Here is a 21,737-nt window from a genome sequence, read left to right as displayed (position 1 = left end):
GAAATACAAAATAAAAAGAAAAAAAATCATTTTAATAATAAAAAAAAAACACATACAACCCCAGCGCTAAACAACTCTTAATTCATTCTAAGCTAATCTGATAGCCCTTGTATCAATGGCCTTTAGCCTTACAATACTTGCAAAATGTACCTCTTTTTCATGAATAAGAAGGGAGGGGTAACTCAATTAGTCAGGTTTTGAGTTTGATTTCCAATAGTCACGAGTTCGAGTTCTCTCAAGATCATTGAAAGCTTATATAATCGTTAACTTTAATACCTATAAAATTAGTCAAAGTACACACAAGTTGACCGAACATTCATATTAATTAAAAAAGAGAGAGAGAGGTCTAGCACCAAAAACTAGGTTGTGTAACATTTATTCTTATGTTGATTGTCGAATTAGAGCAGAGTGAATATAATTTAACCTTTATATTGATAACCTCAATGTAACTTCACCTTTATTTTTTAAAAAATATATTTCTCCAACAAGCCTCTATGATTCTTATTCACATCTTTGAATTGTCTATAAAAGATGGATAATTAAAATTGTGATTGCTCATCAATTTAATTAACATTTTGGCATTATAATTGAACTTGAGCGTGTTTGGAAATGTGGTAACATTGCTTTTTAAAATGTTTTTCATTTCAAAACACATCAAAATAATATATTTTTTATTTTTTTAAAAATTATAATTGATATCAACACATCAAAATGATATAAAAACATTAAAAATATAAAAAAAAAATTTATTTTTTTTTTCAAAAACATTTTCAAAACGCAATGTCAAACACTACTGTAGTTGGTTTAAACATGATTTTAAAAAAACTATTTAATTATGAAAATGGGTAATATAATCCATTTTAAATAATAAAAACTTAAGGAGTATTTGGAAGTGTGGTGGTTATTGCTTTTCAAAATATTTTTTACTTAGAAATACATCAAAATAACTATTTTTTTTTTTTTTAAATTTATTTTTAATATTTATATATTAAAAAAATAAAAATAAAATTTGTATTCTCTGCCGCACTCCAAAACAAGTTTAGGGTGTGTTTGGAATTGTGAAAGCGGTGATGGTTTAAATTGTTTTTCATTTAGAAATGCATCAAAATAAAGTTTTTTTTTATTTTTTAAAAATTATTTTTTATATCAGTTAATAAAACAATTTATTTTTTAATTTATTTTTATTTTAAGCTAAAAAATTTTAAAATTTTAAAAAATATAATTTATACCGTATTTCCAATTACATCTTAATAGCATGAAGTTTAAGCACTATTTAAACGATGGTTATAAAATTGCCAAGATTAAATTTTGGATTTATTCATGAAGAAAAACAAAAAAAAAACCTCGGTTGCCTCCTGATGAGAAAACCAATTTCTCATGATCCAAGAGAAGAGAGGGAGAGAAGACGAATGACTCGAGAGAACATCTCAACTGATGGCCGCCGACCGACTACCTCGGTAAAGTCCCGTGAACTACTTTGGAAATTGCTGGAATCTAAATCCATATGATTGGGCCCTATTGTGTATTCATGATCAGAACAATGAACGGTTCTGATTAGAGAGAGAGCACAGCCTTAAGAAGCGCATCACCACAAGTTCCTATTTTAGTGCTGATAAGAATATATTATTTAAGAGTATAGTTATGATTTTTTAAAAAGTAATTTTTATTTAGAAATATATTAAAATAATATTTTTTTATTTTTTAAAAATTATTTTTAATATAGTATATTAAAATGATCTAAAAATATAAAAATATATTAATTTAAAGTAGAATAAAAATAAAAAAATTTTAATTTTTTTTTAAAATATTTTTGATATAAAAAAATAAACATTATCTAAAAGCCAAATGAGATATCTTCTTCGTTAATTATGTGCCTAATTAATTATTCATAGCTTTGCTTGTCTGCTACTTATTGATCTTATTTACTTTTTGGAGCCGCGGGAATACTTAACTACTCGCTCTAGCAAAGAGCCACGTGTTTCAAAACACTTGTCAAGCTCTAAGATTATCATCAAGCCACGATACCATTATCTATATCTCAACAAACACCCCGTGACAAGGGATTTCTACTGCTTTTTCTTTTTTTTTTTTTTTTTTTTTAATTCTTGGGGGAGTGAAAAATGATTTGGATTCGAGATATTTTTATGATAAAATAAAATAAAATAAAATTCAGCATGTCTAAATCCAAAACCATGAAGCTTTTTGACAAAATGATTTGAGGTTATATCAAATAATTTAGAGGACGTAAAGGAGAAATTGACTCTTCAAATAATTACAGGAAAGTAGTTATTGAATTTGTCTCTAGCTAAGTTAATTTGATGTGTTTTGAACTTGAATATTAAATCTTAGTCCAAATTTATAGGATCAAAACCAAGATTTTTTCTTATAAAATAAAATAATATTATTTTTATTAAAAAATTAATTGATTTGAATTAAATAGGTTGATCCCAAAATCTAGTGAGTTAGGCTTTTTAATTGGCCACGTAATTAGTAAGATTTGAAATTTCCTTGAAAAATCTTAAGTTTAAATATTTGAAAGAGAAGATCAATGAGATTCAAGAAAATGATTAACTGATTTTCAATGATTTAGTTTAAGAGAATATATGAAAATGTAGTGATAATTGTTTTTTAAAATATATTTATCTAGAAATATATTAAAATATTTTTTTATTTTAAAAAAATTATTTTTAATATTATCACATCAAAACAATTCAAAAAATAAATAAAATAAATTTAAATATTTTAAAAATATTATTTGGAATGCAATTACTACTTAAAACTCGTGTATTTTCAGGAAAAAAAAACATAATTTAATAAAAAAGCAATCCGTACATATTGAATGGACCAAACACAAATTCATTTGATCTTTAAGCTAATGAGAAAACATATGTGATGAATGCATGGAAATGATTAGCTGTGAATAATGCTCAAAACACAACATCAATGGTGTCATCATGTGCATGATAATTACATGTAGCCAATAAAAATGAAAAAGCAGCAATCTCCTGTTGTTGATGGGACAAGTCACTCAATCATATATATATATATATAAAAGTATTTTTAAAATACAAAATCAAAAATATTTTTAATGTATATTGCATAATACGAAAGATACATGAATCCTTTCTCTTTTTTTTTTTTTTAAATACTAATAACTAATTATACATATATATAAAAATATCTTCACACACACACATATAGATAATAATAATTTAAAAACTGACAGCTGCAGAAACAGAGCCAAAGGGTGACACAACAAGCGAGCACTTCTGAAAGAAAGAATGAGGGCACCGAACCACAACCATCTCTGTGCGTGTGTGGTCTAAAAAGCTAGTCAGTGTGAGGGAAGGCAAGGGAAAGGAAAGGAAAGGAAGGGAAGGCATGTCTGTTTGTTTCTTGGGAAACTGAAAAATGAAATTTTAGTGGTCAGTTTCCCAATGCACTTTGTAACTCTCTTTCTCTGACAATTCTCTCACTTTTCTTCCTCTTATGGCTTTGATCAGCAAAAATGGCCCTTTTCTTTGATATTTTGTTAGTATCATTCAGATTGTTTGAATTTTGTATTGTTCTTGGAAGACTGCATTTACTGTGTTGGGATTTCTGCTAAGTGTCTTTTTTATTTCTTTTGGAAAACTATTTTTGCAGTGTTTTATCTCAGCATGGCATGTGTCTGTGTGCATGGTTTTGTTTGGAGTGTGGTTTTTGTTATTTTTTAAAGTATTTTTTTTTATGTTAAAATGTATTAAAATAATATTTTATTTATTTTTAAAAAAATTATTTTTCAAATTAATACATTAAAACAATCCAAAAAATATATAAAAAATTATTTTGTATAGAATTTGGTTTATACCCCGTTCAAAAACGGTATGTAATGGGGTTACGTTGGATTTTAATTCTTTAGAATTTATGCCTGTCTTTTAGCCCAAATATGTTTTTTTCTCAGTTTTTCAAATATTTTTGTGCGAATACTAATCAGTATTCTTATTTATTTTGCAGTTGGAAGGGGTATAGAAGTGGACAGGAAAGTTTAGAAAAAGTTACGAAACTGTGAATATGAACGGCTGAGACTTGGGAGGGACAGCTCTCTAAACTTTGTTCTTTCTTGTACAACTTTTAGACAAAGTCCATACCCGAGTTTTCTTGCACGAGAAATTAAAGAAAGAAGAAAGAAACTTGCCATGAGCAGGAAAAGTTTGGTTTAGTAGTAGCTTTTATGCGAGTCATTTGTTTGAAGTAGTTGGTTGGTATGCCACAGCAAAGGTTTCAAGTATCCTTCGAGGCTCTCTAGTTTTGGATAAAAAAAAGAAATGAATACGGAGCCATTGAACCAGAAATCTCTTGAGAGAGTGGTGTCACAGAAAGCTTTACAAATTGGCAGTTCATTTCCATGTCAGATTTGTGTGGTGGGTTTTCTTAGTGGCGTTTGTCTCACCTCTTTGTTTTTGGCTGCTCTTACTTCGCTGGGGACTTTTGAGTTTGGTGGCATTTCATTTTCTTCCATCTCTCTGGGAGATTCTCCTTTGAATTCTTCAAGTTCTGGGTTTATCAGTGAGTATAAGTTAACCCTGTTTGTTCTTCAACTGCTGTTTGTTTCTGGCACTGTCATTTGTAAAATTCCTGCAAGTTTTAACTGGTTTTGGATTTATGAACAGGGTTTTTAGTCCAAAAAGTTTTACTGTTGAATTCTCAAGTCTTGACTGATTGTTAAAGTTGATCAGAGTAATTTTGATTGGTTTTTGGTGAAGACAAGGCAGAAATTCATGCATGAAAAGTAGAGCCAGGAATGATCAAAGGGTGCATGTGAAGCAACATAAACTTCAAGTGACTTGTTAGATACTTTTGTTGGTTAATTCTCCACTTGACCTTGATCAGAGCTTCTAGATCACTGTTTACTAGTGCTTAACATGATTAGTCCAACCACTCGTTCTCTAGTATACTTAGAATTGAGGCCAAGAACCCTACTGTTCTTGAGGTAATGATTAACAAGTTTTGATGCTTTGGAAAGAATTATGCTCTTCAAAAGATAGCCTTCATGACGAAGTGAAGTATCTACCTTGATTCTGTTTTAGTCAGTCTTCTAAACAATCGCTGTCAAGTGCATCCCTGAGCTGTTGATGAATTGTGGATCACATGTAATTTAATGCTTTAATTTTATAACTAAAAGCACTTGGATGGATTTGATTGCAGATACTACAGTTACAAGTGCAGACTGCAAATTTAAGAGAAAAGAAATCTTTACAGAGAGGTGGGTTGACTCGAAGAGAAGTGAAAATGGGGTTGATGATGAGAGAGTTTCATTATTACACTCAGCTTGGAGTGCCTTGCTATCCGAATCAGTAGATGGAGAAATTGCATTCTGGAAAAGTTCTGGACTTAGCAAATCTGCCGTGCCAAATGCCCCTCATTTGGAGAACTGCAAGTTGAGTGAACAAATAAATGAACATCTTGATAAGCGTGCTGAGAATGAGAGGCTTCCTCCTTGGACAACTTGGAAGGGATTACTAACCGCACACCCTGCGTCCATGCCCGCTGAGCAACTGAGGTACTTCAGGCATCAAGCAATGCCTGAAGGTGCTTATCCTCCCTGGGTATGTTTCTGGTGTGCTTGACAGAATGTCATTGTAACTGAACAATTCCATTCATCTTTGGCGAACATTTAATTCTGGAAATGATGCTCAACATTGTTTGGACTTGAGAGAGATGGAGCGAGGTGAAGCAGAGAGAATTTAAAGATATCATTTGTTGAATAATTTGATGAGTAGAGAGGAGAGATTTCAAGGTGGAACATGATTGATTATTCTAAATTCCATTTTACCTTTCGAAATCCTGCTTGAGTTCTATAATCAAACAAGGACACAGATCATAGCATGGTCACACAAACAGGCCATGATCATAGAATAATGATGTATAGAAATTGTCCGCACATTGCATTCCTCTCACTTTGTTCATGAGTAGTGATCTATAATATTGCATCGTACAAATATTTTGATTCTATTTCAAAGTTTTCCATTCTTTCCATCATGATTTTACTTAATAATGTTGTCAGGTTTTAGCTTCATTCCTTATTGTTATGATTCCCAGATTATTGGATCGGATGAAGAAAACTATCCTCTTACTAGGAAAGTGCAGCGAGACGTATGGCTCCATCAGCATCCTGAGAACTGCAGGGATCCTAATATAAGATTTCTGGTTGCTGAGTGGGAGAGGTTACCTGGTTTTGGTATCGGAGCCCAGCTAGCTGGAATGTGTGGGCTTCTTGCTATTGCAATCAATGAGAAAAGAGTCCTTGTTACCAGCTACTATAATCGAGCAGACCATGATGGTTGTAAAGGTACGAGTGAAGAATCAAATCATTCATCTTTCTTCTGATTCTTTTTTAATGAATATAAGTTGTTCTAACTGATAAGTATTTCCAAGTTGTATTACATGGATAAGGATATGATTTTGTGTAAAAGCATCCTCAGATGAGTTACTTGTTCCTTGCATAAAAAGTTATGAATTTGCCCATTCAATGTTTAATGATAAATTCTCCCCCCAAGGAAACTCAAAGCCTCAAGGGGCAAGTGTTGTTTCTAAGTTCTAATCACCTAGTTTTTACCTGGTGTTATTACATGTCAAGAATGTGTTCTTTGGTGGGTAAGAGTTGGAAGATAACCATGTTGTTATTGATAATCAACAGTCAACACTTTGTTCTTATAGGTTCTTTGCGCTCCAGTTGGTCCTGCTACTTTTTTCCAGAAACATCCCGAGAATGTCGAGATCATGCTTTTGAGCTAATGGGTAATAAGGAAGCATTGGAAAGGGGAATTGTAACTACAAAAGACAATTACACATCAAAAGAAATATGGACTGGACGGACTCCAAGGCAAGTGATCATTGCATGTGTAATTAGAATTAACCCTTGGAGATAATCGTTGCTCTTATTCCCAAACGATTGCACAATTTGTATAACAGGGTATGGGGCGAACCATGGAGGTTCTTGCAACCAACAACAGAAATAAATGGGAGTTTGGTTGCGTCTCATCGTAAAATGGATCGAAGATGGTGGAGAGCACAGGTAAAACTTAAAATTTTCCGAGAAGGGAGTGAGGCCTGCACTTTCGTGCCGTTCCTTAGAACTGTTAGCATTCTCAGATTTTACTTTCTTACCACCAGAATTTAAATGCAAATTTGGAACCTTAGCAATTTCATCTTATAATTCTCATTTTACTACTTTGCGGCTAGAGAAAATAGTTTATGATATTAATTCAGATGCAACAAATATCAGTGAGAGATGATTAGCCACAATCATATAGAAATGGGAGTATGAGGGTAATGGAGGCCATGGGCAGCGAGCAAACTTCCTGTATGTGGTGCTATGCTTCTGCTTTTATTTTACATATAGATTTGTTAGAATTAAAGCCTGCTGGCCTCCATGTTCTGGCACCTCAACCAACATGCCATTGGTGCCCTGTATATGCTTCCATGATGTTTAGCAGCAGTTTTGACACCCATTCCTCTCATGGAACAAGCATCCCTCTCCCTCTCTGTTAATGTCAGGCAGATGCTTTTATATTTATACAAGTTTGCAAATGAGACATTGTATAGCTGTCATCAGGCGATACGCTACTTGATGAGATTTCAAACTCAGTATATGTGCGGTTTGATGAATGTTGCCCGAAATGCTGCTTTTGGGAAGGACGTTGCAAAGATGTCTCTTACAAGTCTCGGCAAGGAATGGCCAAAGGTTTTGTTAATCTTTAATCCCGTGCATTTACCTGTTATAGAGAACATTAATCTGAAGTCTTGAACCTCAGTTAGCTGCATTGTTAATCTTCACTGTATCGCCTAAAATGAACTATTTTTCCAAATGATTCTCATAATGAACATGTTCTAATAGGATTTTGGGAACAAGAGAAGGTCAGATATTGAAGAGTTTGTATGGTCCAATCACAGACCATGGACTCCTAGGCCATTGTTGAGCATGCATGTAAGAATGGGAGACAAGGCATGTGAGATGAAGGTAGTTGAGTTTGAAGGTTACATGCATCTTGCTGACCGGATCAGACAGCGTTTCCCGCACCTCAAGAGCGTTTGGCTATCAACTGAAATGCAGGTTTGCGCGCTTTTTTTGTATCTTATTTTCTTACACACACTCCCCCTGTTATCATTATCAACGATCTGATACATTTTCAGGAAGTTATCAACAAGTCGAAGCTATACACGAACTGGAATTTCTACTACACGAATGTAACACGCCAGGTTGGGAACGCGACAATGGCCGCATATGAGGCGAGTCTGGGCAGGAAAACCAGCACAAACTATCCCCTTGTTAATTTCTTGATGGCAGCAGAAGCCGACTTTTTCATCGGAGCATTGGGTTCAACATGGTGCTTTCTGATAGATGGCATGAGGAATACTGGAGGGAAAGTAATGGCAGGTTACTTGAGCGTTAACAAAGATCGGTTCTGGTAGGTATTATCTATCCAAAGTAGGTTTGTAAGTAAAAATGGAATGAGTTCATCTGTAAATGAGTTTTAATCCTTGCACCATAATGTTCCACTTGTACGATGTACAAATAGTAGTGATGAAATAATGTAGTGTTTGTCTGATCAAAGGACGCAAATTTCTGCACTTCAAAACCTTGTTTGTATTTTCAAAAAATTTGATTTTTTTAATTATTTTTGTGTCCATATTAAAATTAATTTTTTAAAAAAATATATTATTTTAATATATTTTTAAATAAAAAATATTTAATACTAAATTTATCTGAGAGTATAATAATGATTATTTTTCAAAATATATTATATTTTATATTGACACATTAAAAAAATATTAATTTAAAAAAAAAAAAAAAAAACCCGAGGAATTCTATTCGAGGGCACCCATGGAAAGCCTGTAGCTTGTGTAAATAATTCTTGTGGGCTACCAAACACGAAGTCTCAACAAGAAAACAAAAACAAGATAGCTTTCTGGGCGTAGCCATCCCAATCAATGGAGGACTGGTGGGAATTTAAAGGAACTCACAAATACCTCACTGCTTCCAAATTAAAAAAAAAAAAAAAATTCCTTGAACGACAAGGATCCCGGCCGTCGAAGAGGGACAAACAGTAAATGAGTCTGAATCATGCGTCATTTAGAGCATTGACAAGTCACTTGCAAGTTAAAACCCGGAATCCGGCATGGACACCATGAACAAAATCAAATTCCCGCGGGCTGCTGCCATCCCGGGACCTACAGGCATCCACAACGGTGGCCTAGGGTAATGACATTGAGGCATGGAAGAGACTGGCGCATGAGGAAAGCTCAAGACAGCCTTTTCTCACACCATCTCCTCGCCAGTGGCCGTGAAATGATGATTGTGGAGTTCTGTTGGGTTGTGGTCACCTTATCAAGCTGGGTGGCCAGTAATTCATGTCCAAAAGTAGCGATCTTCTGCACTTGAACTAGGGCAATTTTTTATTTTTATTTTTTGGATATAGCAATTTGTTGCAAAGGTTCCCAACAAGAAATATAAATATTCACCGGTCCACAATCTGAGATGCAGAATTCATCAGATTCAGCTGTAATCATTCTTCAGAAAAATCAAGAGAAAACTGTGCTCTGAACTATTTCAGTGTATTCGTCAGAAAAGGGGAAGAAAATTAGTGGAAGATAATAATGACAGAAAGGGTTCGCCTACTCCTTTCTTGTCTTCTCCCTCCAAAGTCCAGCCTGTAAAAAGGATGATGCAGCCGTCTAGAAAGCCCAAGTTGCTATAAAACTATTCCTGGCTGGTAAGGGCTGTTTGGGGCGCGTGCAAACGGTATTTTATATTAAAAAAAAACAAATTTGTTTAAAATTAATTTTTAATATTTTTTATTGTTTTGATATGCTGATATTAAAAATAATTTTTTTAAAAAAAATATATATGTTATTTTGATGAATTTCCGAGCAAAAAACATACTTTCACTCTTAAACACCTCCTAAATCTCCATCGACTTAAGGTTATAAATACATAATAGATACCTACCAACAAAGATTCAAGCTGGATTGGAATTTTTTTCAACAAAAAAATAAATATACAAGTTTTTTCAATGTGTTTTTTTTCTTAAAAAAGATTTAATTGTAAATCAAAAGGCTTAGGCATGCATTTAATTAAATAATTGAGAATTATCTATGTTAATAATGAAAAAAAATCTAAAAATCGAGAGTATATATAAATCAAGATATTTGATCTTGTAATATGAATCATGTGCTCGATTTTGTTTAATAACTTTATTTATTAAAAATATTTTTTTAATCAAGCGATAACATAAATAAGCACACATTAAAGCAAATTTTTTTTAATTAAAATAGACACACATGAAAGCAATAAATAAAAAGAAATATATGCAAGGTTGTAGATACTAGAAAACAAATGTTATCATTTTATATTAAAACCAAGTAAAAACTAAATAATATTTAACTAAAATTTAAATTAAAAAGTTAAGATATAGATGTAAATGTATATATATGATCTCGAAACAAAGTTTATAAACTTGATTGTATTTAATAATTTTATTTTTTAAAATAAAAAAGAGGGTATGCATAGAAAAGTGATCAAATAAAATCAAAGGAAATTTTTTTTTAAGTAGGGTTCCGCAAAAAAAATGTCTTTTAATATATAAAAATGTATATATTAAAAACTTATTCCTAAACTAAAAAAAAAAAATCATATTCTATTAAAAAAAAACATCACAAAAATTTTGAAAATTAAAAAAATATTTAATAAAAACCTAACATTGAATCATGAAATTGAAAGGAAAAAAAATTAAAAATTAAAAACAAAGAAAAATCAATAGACTAAAAAAGAGTTTCATGCGTGATAGCTAGCCTGGGTGGTCCAACACTACTAGACTTAAAAATTCATTTTCCATGCCAACTTTTTATCCAAAATATCTATAAAATATCCTTGAACACTTTAATAAAATCAAATATGAACTTAAAAAACCCAAAAACTGATCTAGAAATACACAATAAAAAACCTCTCTAAACTTAGATTTGCCTTCCAAGATGATGGGAAAACCAAAAAATACCTAGTTTAGACTTTCTTTATCGAATGAAATTCATTAGCACCAACTTTGATCATGGTTGAATCGATGTTAATCGAGACTTTTTTATCTTTTAAATTAGACGCTAAAAAAATAAAATTTTGGATTAAAATAAAAAAATTTAGATAAAAAAGCCTGAAAATAAGTTAAAAATACGAGAATCAAAGTAAACTTTAAAATTGCCACCTTTGATTTTCTATCTTTCGATCCTGCCCTTGTTTAACAAATCAAAGTCCATTGGTAATCAAATTTAACCATAAAAAGACTAAATTAAGATGAAAAACTTCTATGACCAAATAAAAAGAAATATTGAATTATGTGGGAACCGTAACATGTAACCACAGTAAACTTGATAAGCTTCAGGAAAAGATAAAATTAACCCAGAGGAAAGGATGAAAAATTGACAATCACAAAAAAGGTAAACTTGATAAGCTGAGGCTTAGATACAAAGATTGATGTCTGAAAAAATAAAGAGGGGAATGAGAGTGAGCTATATATTAAAGGCGAAGGAGATCTTGTTCCTCTCCAATTTCACATCACATAAAAATACAACAGTCTTCCTAATGAAGTAATCACCTACCAAATATCCTGGGATTCATCCACTGCTTCATTCAAACGAAGATTGGTCAATTTGCGAAGCAGAGCCTTGCCCATGCAAAATGATTTTCAAGTGGCAAAGAACCTGGACTGTTTGGTCCATTTATTCTTCCACATCTTCACTCAAATGCTGTGCCCGCCCCTCCTCGCCTCTGGCTGCAGGTTGTTTCCTGTGTTTCTTGTTCTTGGCTTTCTTGGCTTTCATGCGGAGTTTCTTCTCATTGGCATCAACCCAAGTGTAGTCTGCTGGTATGAGGAAAGGATCAATCTCATCCTTGTACCGGTGACTATCACTATCACTCGATTGCCCACCTCGACTCCCCCTCATCCATGAAATCCACGATGAAGCCCCTTCAGATTCCTTGGACTTCGCCTCCTGGAAATGAGCTGGGCTGGAGAGAGGTGTTGAGAATTCTTCTGATGGCTGTAGCTCCTCAAATTTTGTAAAAGTAACAAGCACCCGAATAGTTGGGACAATAGGAATGGCAACCTGCAGTACAGAAAATGAAACATTAATCATGCTCCCAACAGTTAAATAATTGAATGCAAAAGGTATGGATCTATTCATTTCATCCACGCACTGATTTCTTTCTGATATAATTCACATCATATCAGTTCAAAGAAATTTTTCAACAGAAAACAAAAAGGAGAAAGATTCTGAAGCAAATTATTTAGATTCATTTTGTTAGCTTGCCATCAGTTATAAATGCACTAAGCCATGCAATAACATGAATCCGAGTCTCATAAAATATTCTGTAATTTAGATCTTGAACATTTACCAATGACTTAATACAAAGGTATCAAAGTCCAGTAAACATCGGCTAACATGTAGAAGGCACCATTACATTACCACAAGCTTAAGTGCCAACTTAATCCCTTCTACACATAGCTTGTGGTTTTGAGATGACAGACTAAAAATCATGAGAAAAAACACAATTTTTTTATCAATGGAAAGCACAACAACAATAAATAAATCAGGCAGATCCACTGGCCAAATCTGAAATAAAAATGCAAAAAAAATGATTTCTGAAATGTCAAAGTCAGCATAATAACCCATCTTTGACCAAAGCACTTCACTTCCGCCTGTTTGCAAAGTATCTGACATGAAGCGCCTAAACAGAGATTTTATTATGAACTAAAAAAAAGTGCAAGATGCATCGATTAGAATGACATAATTGTGATAATTATTAATTCTATGAAGGATCATTAAAAGCCAAACACCTGCATAGTAAGAGAACTAGAAGCCCTCCTGGACAAAGGATAAAAGACAGGCAATGATGAGAAAGACAATCATATAAAGGCAAATGATTGTTAGATTACTTCAATACAAAACTATTGAAATCTATTTTCTGATTTCATAAATGTAAAGAACTAATTCCATCATAAATTCTAGGTTAGATCTCTATCAGGTCAGCTAGTTCTAACTTTCCCTTTTACTATCTGAAAGCTTAACAGAGTACAATCTAACTCAAGTCTCCTCAAGTTTTATTTTTATCTCCCAAAAATATAAAAGCTTTGCTATGGTAGTCCACTAGTACTTCCTCAGCCTCAAGCCACAAGGAATAGCACATCCCTTTTAACAAGATTTTTATTTCAGTTTTTTTTTTTTAAAAAGGAAAAACAGAGACTTCCCTGAAAGGTAGTCGATATTGCTTAAATCACTCTGGTCCAATTAACTAACATGAATGAGCTTGGCAAAAAATTAAACCAGATAAGCCAATAAAGGGAAATTAAAGCATGGAGAAAAGGCCAAAATGCTTAAAGGAAAACCAATAGAGATTTTTCTGTGAGCCAAAATTGATTATCCACTAACATTTTCAGCAAAAGGAATGCCAAGTCCATTTGAAAAGTTTCAACAATTGAGTTGTTGAACAATGGTTTAGTGCTATTCCAGTTGAATCCTAGAACAAAAGAGCAGATTGCAACCAAGAATCTTAAAAAACTTATGGCCCAAAATTCTCAAAAATCATCTCCTCCTACCACACAAAACAAAAGGGTAACAAAGAAAGCACCAAGGGTAAAAGAAATCCTTGTACTATCTGAAACAAAAGCTAATTTGCTTAGTATCATGACGGAAGCAGAGAATAACATGTGTAAATAGGGGAGGCGAAAATGTAAATTGACTAAATAAAAGATATAAATGACAGTGCAGGATGTGCAACCAATAAAACAAAGCAAGAGGAGATTTGAGGAATCTGACTTACCTTGACAGGAAATGTTCCCAAGGGAAGTTTTGTTGTCAAAAGCTCTCTGAGTCTCCTAATAGCCTTGACTTTGTTGGCTAATATGTCAAGTAAAGGCAGGAGCTCCTCAGTTTTCAAAGGAAAATCTGGTGTGAGCCACAAGACAGGTCTCAAACCCTTCTTGTACTCACTCTCATGCTTAGATTCGCTACTGGGCCCTTTCTTCTTCTTCTTCTTGCTGCTTTTATCTTTTCCTTTCTTGGCATCAGCCATATCCTCCCTAGCAGATTCAGATGATTTCTGATGATCAACAGGTTTCTGGGTGCCACCTTCTGGTGCTAATTTTGAAAATTTTTTCAAGATCTTTGAATCTTCAGGATCATCACTAGTGTTCTTTGAACCTTTGTTCTTCCAACCAAACCAACTTTTCTTCTCCTTAATGGAACCATTAGAGTCACCATTTTCAAAGATTCCTCCTGAGCCATTTTCTTGGTACTCAACAACACTAGGTTCCTCATCATCACCAACACCATCCGAGTTCCCTGTACGAAGTGCAGAATCTAACTGTTTCCTCTCCTCAGCAGTCAACACATCATCAAACTCATCATTTTCAGCAGCATTTCCTAATCTCTCTTCATCCTCCACAGAAAAAAGCTCCTCATCAGTCATAGCACCAGGAACCCGTCTTGACTTCACACTGACCATAACATGAAGCATGTCATAAACTTTGGCCTTCCAATTTCCAACCATTTCTGTCCTCTCTTGCCGCCTCCAATTCAAATGTGGAACAAGCTCTGCTTGAGTGACGTCAATGCCTGGCCTATACATATTAGTTTGAGACATCAAAGCCACTTCATGGGCAACTTCTGCTTCAGTTGGTTGGGCACCAGCCCCCTCCAAAGCATTTGTAACCTCCTTTTCCTTATGGGCAAGAACAACCAAAGAACCTGGTGCCAAAGATATATTGCCGTCCTCTGAAGAGTATCCCTCCCCGAGAAATAGAAACGTTTGATCTGACCTCTGAATGCGAAAACCATCAAAGCCAGCAAGAGTCATATCAGCACGGAGGTTAGAACCACGCTTCCAAATGCGGTAAGTATCTGATGGGGCAATACGACCAATAAATGGGATGACAGAACTCTCAAAATGAAAAGTTATCTCCATATAAAAATCATGAATACGAGCTGCTGAAGCAACAATCCGCGGGAGTCTTCGACACCATTTTGCCCAAGCAAGAGGCTGGTAATGCCGAGCAATTATCATGGCGATTGTCTCCTCTCTCGTGCAAACTGCTTCTTGAAGTGCACTCCAGCCATTCTCATTCTGCAGACTCCAATCAGCACCGGCTGCCATTAAAATCTCAGCTGAGATTGGATCCCGCAGCCTGACAGCAAGGTGCAAAGGAGTTTCTCTGCCAGGAACATCCCGGCGGTCAATGACAGCAGAGACAGAATCCGCCTGTTGCTCAGCAACAAGAGACTCTTCTTCAGTATTGACTTCACCAGCCTTGGCAAGATGTGGGAGGGCCGAGATAATTTGCTTAAGGGTAGCATAATCTCGGCGTGCAACTGCCAAATGGGCAGGACTATGAGCAAACTTGGACAAATCTTCCATAGGTTTTCTCTCCTGTTCTATTTCTCTTTCAATCTCTAAGCTATAAAGTTTGTTCCATTTCAATCTCTATTTCTCTTCCAAAAATTCTCGGGTTTCATTTCACCCTGCACAATTAGGGTTTTGCACGGTTCAACCTTCTTCTTCTTCTCCAACAATAAACTTGTAGCTCTTTCAAGGAGAACCAAAATAACCCAATTGAAAGAGATCAACAAAATTATCAATATTTAGAATACAAAAGATAATCCTGGCTCATTTTCTTGCCCAAATGTCTTCCATTTTCTTAGCTTCCAAAACACCTAAGCCCACTTCAGTAAAACTCCATTATACTGTAATCAATCTTTCAAAAAGCTCAAATCTGGAATAATTTAAAATAAAATAATTAGACCCCAAATTTGATTAAAAATTTCTAGGTTACCAGCTAAAAAAACTAAAAATTTCTGCTACACGTGAAAGATCAATATCCTTCGTGTTTGGCTATGAAAAAAAAAAGATTCCTTTTTTTTTTCTTTTGCTTACTGAAACCTGACACAATCAATCAAATATATAACCGTTTTATAACGAACTCAATTTTATTTTCACTTTCCAACAATAATAAAAAAATTAATAAAATTACAAAAAACTAAAAAATCCAGTCGTGTTTCGTTTTCTCAGTAACCAAACAGTAAAACTACACTCTTTTCACAACCAAAGAGTATAATTACCTGAAAATATCGAAATCACAACAGAAGAAGAACCGGCAAACACGACCCGATCTCTTCTTTGAGTTTTCCGCTTCAAAATCTTTCAAATAATAAACAGCGAGCAAGCGAGAGAGAGAGAGAGAGAGAACTTTTCGATTCAAATTCTTTCAAATAGAAACTGCGAGCAAGCGAGAGAGAGAGATAGGAAGAACCGGACGATTGATATTGATGCGATCTATAGGTTACGATCGACTCTGCCAAACAGTGTTAACTCAGTAACTTGACGTGACCCTTACTCGGTCACGAACTCAGTTAGATCTCTTTCTCTCTGATTCCTTTCTTTTGCTTTGGTTCTTTTAACAGTCTCTCTAATCCGCTATCTCTCTTTTCTCTATCTGTCAAATTTTTTTTCTTCAGGAGGTGAGAATAATACAGCATTGCCCTTGATGTGTTAAAATATTACGATTATGCCATTGCTACCTTTCTCCACTTGGCTACCTGGTCCTTCACTGGATTTTCAGGGTCAAGCAGTTTGGATTCTACTCTTATTTGTACTGTTTTTTAGAGTGAGGGTATGGAACTGGGCTTGACTTTTTAAATATTTACGGTTTTGTGCCACTGTACGTTGTACTAATGTTACTGTTTGAGAGATCCAATGATGCTTGATGCTGACACTGCATTCTGAAGGGCAGCAGTGAAAATGAGATTTTTTTTTTTTTTTAATAGCTTTATAAATGAGATATATGTAGAAAAATCATGTGTTTCTAGTATGGATAGAAAAATAAATTATATAGTAAAAAAAGAAAATAATGAGGGATTTGATAAGACATTAATATGAAAATAAATATTTTTATATTTTATTTTTTTCATATAATTATAAGATTTCTTTTTATATTGATGCAATATTATAAATCATTTTATAATTGCAGCTAAAATATAAATATTTAAAATTTGTTAGGTATTATGGTTCAATTATATTTTTTAAAAAATATAATTTTTTTAGTTTTAAATTTTTTATGAATCGATTTGATGTGCTAATATTAAAAATAAATTTAAAAATATAAAATATATATATTTTAATATTTTTTCAAACAAAAAATAAATTTTACCACATTTTTTTTCAAGTTGATTTTTTTTTTATGATTTATTTTGGGGTGTGTGTGTGTGTGTGTATAAACAACGATTTGGATAACAAATCTCTTTGGAGTTATTAAAAATTATTTAATATTTCTTATTAATCATAATATTTTTTATTTAAAATTTATTGTAAAAAATTTCATATAAAATAACACTTATTTAGTGTCTTTAATAAATATCATTGATTTTTATTTTTTTTAACATAAATCAATAATAAATGAAATTTAATAAATATACTCAAATAATAATTAATGGACACTTTCATTAGCTTTTCTCGTAAAATAGTTGGTTCTAACCGAAAACAAAAACATCTTACTTTCAAAACTTATAAATTTATATATTCTCTCTGTATCCACGACAATTTTTTTGTGGCATATAATAATCAATATCATAATATTTTTATTAACTCTAACTATAACTAAAATTTCAAGTAAAAGCAGCACAAAAAAATAATTAAAAAACATATCATTATAAAAAGATAATATTGAGTAAAGGTAGTCATTATCTTTTTGTTTTCGAATAACTAGTCAGTAAAGATAGTCATGATGCCATAAAATTATTTTTAAAATCTAACTTTATTTAATTCAACAATAATTAAAAAAAATAATGATTTAAATTTGAAAGAGAAATGTATTTTTTTAGTCAAAAACCTCATTTTATTATTTTAAAAAAAAACATATCTTTTTTATTAGCAGCATAATGTTTTTAATAAAAACTCATTACTATTAAAATATATATTTGTAAGAATTTTAATGATTTTCTAAAGAGGAAAGAAACTATAATTTTAAATAAAAAAAATCACTTTATTTATTCTTGTATTTCTTTTTTGATTTGACATAAAGCATGTTTTTTTATAAAAAATATATTTTTTCAACTTAAAAGTTATCATGTTCTAGAAAGTAGAGTTCAATAAAAAAAAATGTCTGGATAATTTTTATATAATTATATTGATAAAAAAAATAAAAAAAATATTTATTATTATTAAATATTCGTGAGGTTTCTTTGTTTTAAAAACTTTGCATCTTAGTTTTCTATACAGTAATTCACAAAGTAATTATTAATATAACCATATAAAAAAAAATCTAATCTAATTTTAACGTCATGCATAATTGGATGACTTTTTTTAAAGATCATCTTGATAATTTTATTTAAAATTCAATTCTAAAATATAATAAAAAATGATTGAATAAAAATTAAAAAAAACTTGTGAAGGGATAAAACAATCAAAAAATTATAAGTTCAGGCAAACATTTTATGTTTCAAACATCATACGGCAATCAACAGTACACTTGTTTTTTTTTTAAATGAGGTGTTTGAAACATAAAATGCCTGAAGTGATCTTATAATTTTTTTCAGACAATACTTAAATTAAATATGTCCTTTTCTTTTTCTATGGAATAAATTACCAAAACTATAAAGAAGATGATTTTGGATGTTATGATGAAAAGTTAAGAAATAACTGGAAAAAAAAAATAGGATAAAGATAATGAAGATGAAAAAAAGAAATTAGCTCAAAAGACAAAAGAAATATAGCAATTAGTGAGAGTGAAAGTACATAAACTATCATGAATCAAGTGCTAAAAAAATATCCTAGAGAAGAAGCATTTTGATAAATTGCAAGGCTTTTCTACACCAATGCAATTCCATTCAATTGTATGAAAAACCCTAAATTCTTAATGAACCTGAATTGGTTGCAAAGCATAAACTAGGTTTCAAGCCTCCATTTTAACATGTTATTAGAGAGAAGCATTTCAAGAAAAAAGTAGATCAAACAATGAATTTATTTGAGAAATACAAGCTAAAATAGAAAAAAAAAACATGTTCAGTAATTTTTGATGAATGGACAAACAAGAAAAGATGTTTTATTTGCAATTTTTTAGTTAATAGTCTTAAAATGAGCATTTTTTTTTTGTCATCAATGGATACCTCTAATATGTCTAAGACTATTAATAAGATAGTTGATATGTTGGATGCTATATAGAGTGGATTAGGGAGGAAAATATTGTTCAAATAATCATTGATAATGCTGTAAATTATAAGGCAACATGACAATTATTGATGAGAAAAAAAAAAGATTGCTTTGAACACCATGTGTTGCCCATTATATCAACTTAAAATTGGAAGATTTTGAGAATAAGCTATAGGTTCGTCAAGTAACTATTGTTAAGAGAATGAGAATTAGCGCATATATTTATTCAAGAACTATTCTTATTCTCATGATAAGACACTTTACAAAAGGAAATGATTTAATTAGGCATACTAACACTCGGTTTGCTACTATATACTTGACTCTAGAATGTTTAAATGATATTTTTCATACATGATACTAGCATGTGAAATCCATAATTTAGGTCATGAAACTAGGATAAATTCATAAAAAAAAATTATAAAATTCAGTTATTAACAGATCTAATGTTAAAGGTTAAAATCAACAGAAATAAATAAATATATGAGACCAAGATAACTACACATAAAGCAAATTAAAAAAAAAAAATACGAAGCCCAATTCTAAAACAACCTAATGTTGAAGAATGAAATTAAAAAGAAAAAGAAGAAAACGAAGGGATTGATGGATGATGAAATAAAAAAAAATCAATTAAAAATGATTTTTTAAAAATAAACTATGTCAACCCTTGTCAACCTATCAAATTTGTGACTAGAATCATGAGATCAAAATAACCCCAGCAAATAAAATAAATTATGAAGCTCAATTAAAAAAAATCAACTAAAAAAGGACCTAAAAACTAAGGGAGATCATTTTCTGTTCGGTTCGGTTTTTACTCAAAAAATACAACCAAACAAAAAAAAAGAGACACAAAACCAACGGGTTTTAGTCCGGTTTTGGTTCGTCTTTTTATCCAAAAAACCAAAGAAACCTATGTGTATTTTTTTGGACTTTTTTGGCTTTATTAGCAAGGTGTCACCATGAAAAAACTAAAGCTTCTCTATTATAGCAGGATGCATAGCAACCACAGAGTTATCATCATTGATCGCCTCGTTAATAACAAGACAATTGGCAGACTTCTTCTGCTCTAAAATTGCAATCAAAAAATCTTTCTTACCACTTTTCTTATAATTATTTACGCATAAACAAGTTTGGTTACTGCACAGTGAAGACACTAAATAAAACCCAGTAACCAAAAACTCAACGAGTATATAGTGCAACGAATCCATTCTCGATTCTTTCAAAACACAGTCAAGGCAAATAAGCTCATAAGAATAAACCAAACAAGTAACAACAATCATTCTTAAAAAAAAAAAAAACCTCATATATTACAAAAGTTAGGGGTTTTTCTGTTTACTTATAAATAAATTAACGATTACATCATAAGCAAAAGAAAAGGGTAGATGAAACTTGAAACATACAGGTCAATAGAAATGGAGGGTTAGCTAGAGCTTGGATCGTCCATTGATTTTAAGATTTTGCTAGGGTTCATGAAATAGAGATTGGTCATCTAAATTTAAATGTTTGATTTTCCTGTATTCTTCTTTCCTAGTGCTGGGGGTGTGAATATTTATATTATATATTTACAGTGTTGGAGGTGGGGTTAGTAGAAAGGGAAAGGGGGTGGCTGGTGCTTTTGCCTTGGCAGTTTGCTAGGGTTAGGCGAGAGGGGGGCAAAAGTTTCTATTTATACTAGTGGAAGTAGTGCTTACTGGTTAGGGATCTTTTTTTTTAGCCGATTCTGTCCGAGTTAACCAGTTTTTGCATTAAAAAACCAAAAACTGAACCGAACCGGGATTTTTTCTAAATATTGTAATAGTTTTTTTTTCTCGATTCGGTTTTTCTGATTAAGTTTTTGTCGGTTTTCTTAGTTTATCGATTTTTTTGAACACCCCTACCAAAAACAATAAACAAAGTTAACTCAAGACTACCTTTCAAAGCCGCGACCCAATTCATGACACGGGATAAGCTCATAAAAAGCAAATTAAAAAAAATATATGAAATTTAATTTTCAACTAACCCAATATCAAATGATGAAATTAAAAATAATATCAATTATAAAAAGCGCCCTAAAAATACTCGAGTCAGCGCACATTAACTTGTTAATCTCGTGACTTGGATCATAAAATTAGGATGGATTCATAAAAAGCAAGGGAAAAAAATTACAAAGCCCTATCTCTAATAAATCTAAAATTAAAGGTTAAAATCAAAAAATAAATAAATTAATGAGATCAATACATAACCCAACAAAAAATAAATAAATAAAAATTTATAAGGCATAACTCTTAAAACAACCATATATTAAATGATAAAAAAAAATTAAAAAAAAGTTAAGTTATTAAAAGATGAAATTAAATATATATATATATATATATATATATATTATTTTAGTTAATAATATTTTATAAATATATCTACCGTGATTTGGCCATACTTTTTAATATTTTAATAACAGTAATAATAATAATAATAATGACAACCTTCTCCGTTTCTTTAGGGGCTTTGTAGTATCTCAATAAAGAACGTCAGT

General features: G+C 31.8%; 2 protein-coding genes across 2 annotated transcripts; one reads left to right on the top strand and one right to left on the bottom strand.

Moving 5' to 3' along the window:
• Positions 1–3,260: 3,260 nt before the first annotated feature.
• LOC118036484 (uncharacterized) lies at positions 3,261–8,613 on the top strand. Its single transcript, XM_035042202.2, has 9 exons — positions 3,261–3,425; positions 3,997–4,548; positions 5,188–5,588; positions 6,082–6,331; positions 6,700–6,865; positions 6,955–7,057; positions 7,598–7,726; positions 7,880–8,095; positions 8,176–8,613. The coding sequence occupies exons 2-9, from the start codon at positions 4,308–4,310 to the stop codon at positions 8,452–8,454; spliced, it is 1,785 nt and encodes a 594-aa protein (XP_034898093.1). The 5' UTR covers positions 3,261–3,425; positions 3,997–4,307; the 3' UTR covers positions 8,455–8,613.
• Positions 8,614–11,451: 2,838 nt separating this feature from the next.
• On the bottom strand, positions 11,452–16,541 carry LOC118036485 (uncharacterized). Its single transcript, XM_035042203.2, has 3 exons — positions 16,147–16,541; positions 13,853–15,800; positions 11,452–12,138 (listed from the first exon to the last, which is right to left on the bottom strand). The coding sequence occupies exons 2-3, from the start codon at positions 15,443–15,445 to the stop codon at positions 11,752–11,754; spliced, it is 1,980 nt and encodes a 659-aa protein (XP_034898094.1). The 5' UTR covers positions 15,446–15,800; positions 16,147–16,541; the 3' UTR covers positions 11,452–11,751.
• Positions 16,542–21,737: the final 5,196 nt, after the last annotated feature.

The sequence above is a fragment of the Populus alba genome, chromosome 13 (assembly GCF_005239225.2).
Source record: "Populus alba chromosome 13, ASM523922v2, whole genome shotgun sequence".
Classification (NCBI taxonomy): Eukaryota; Viridiplantae; Streptophyta; class Magnoliopsida; order Malpighiales; family Salicaceae; genus Populus; species Populus alba.
The sequence above is the reverse complement of the archived record's forward strand: the minus strand, read 5'-3'. Positions and strand labels throughout refer to the sequence as shown.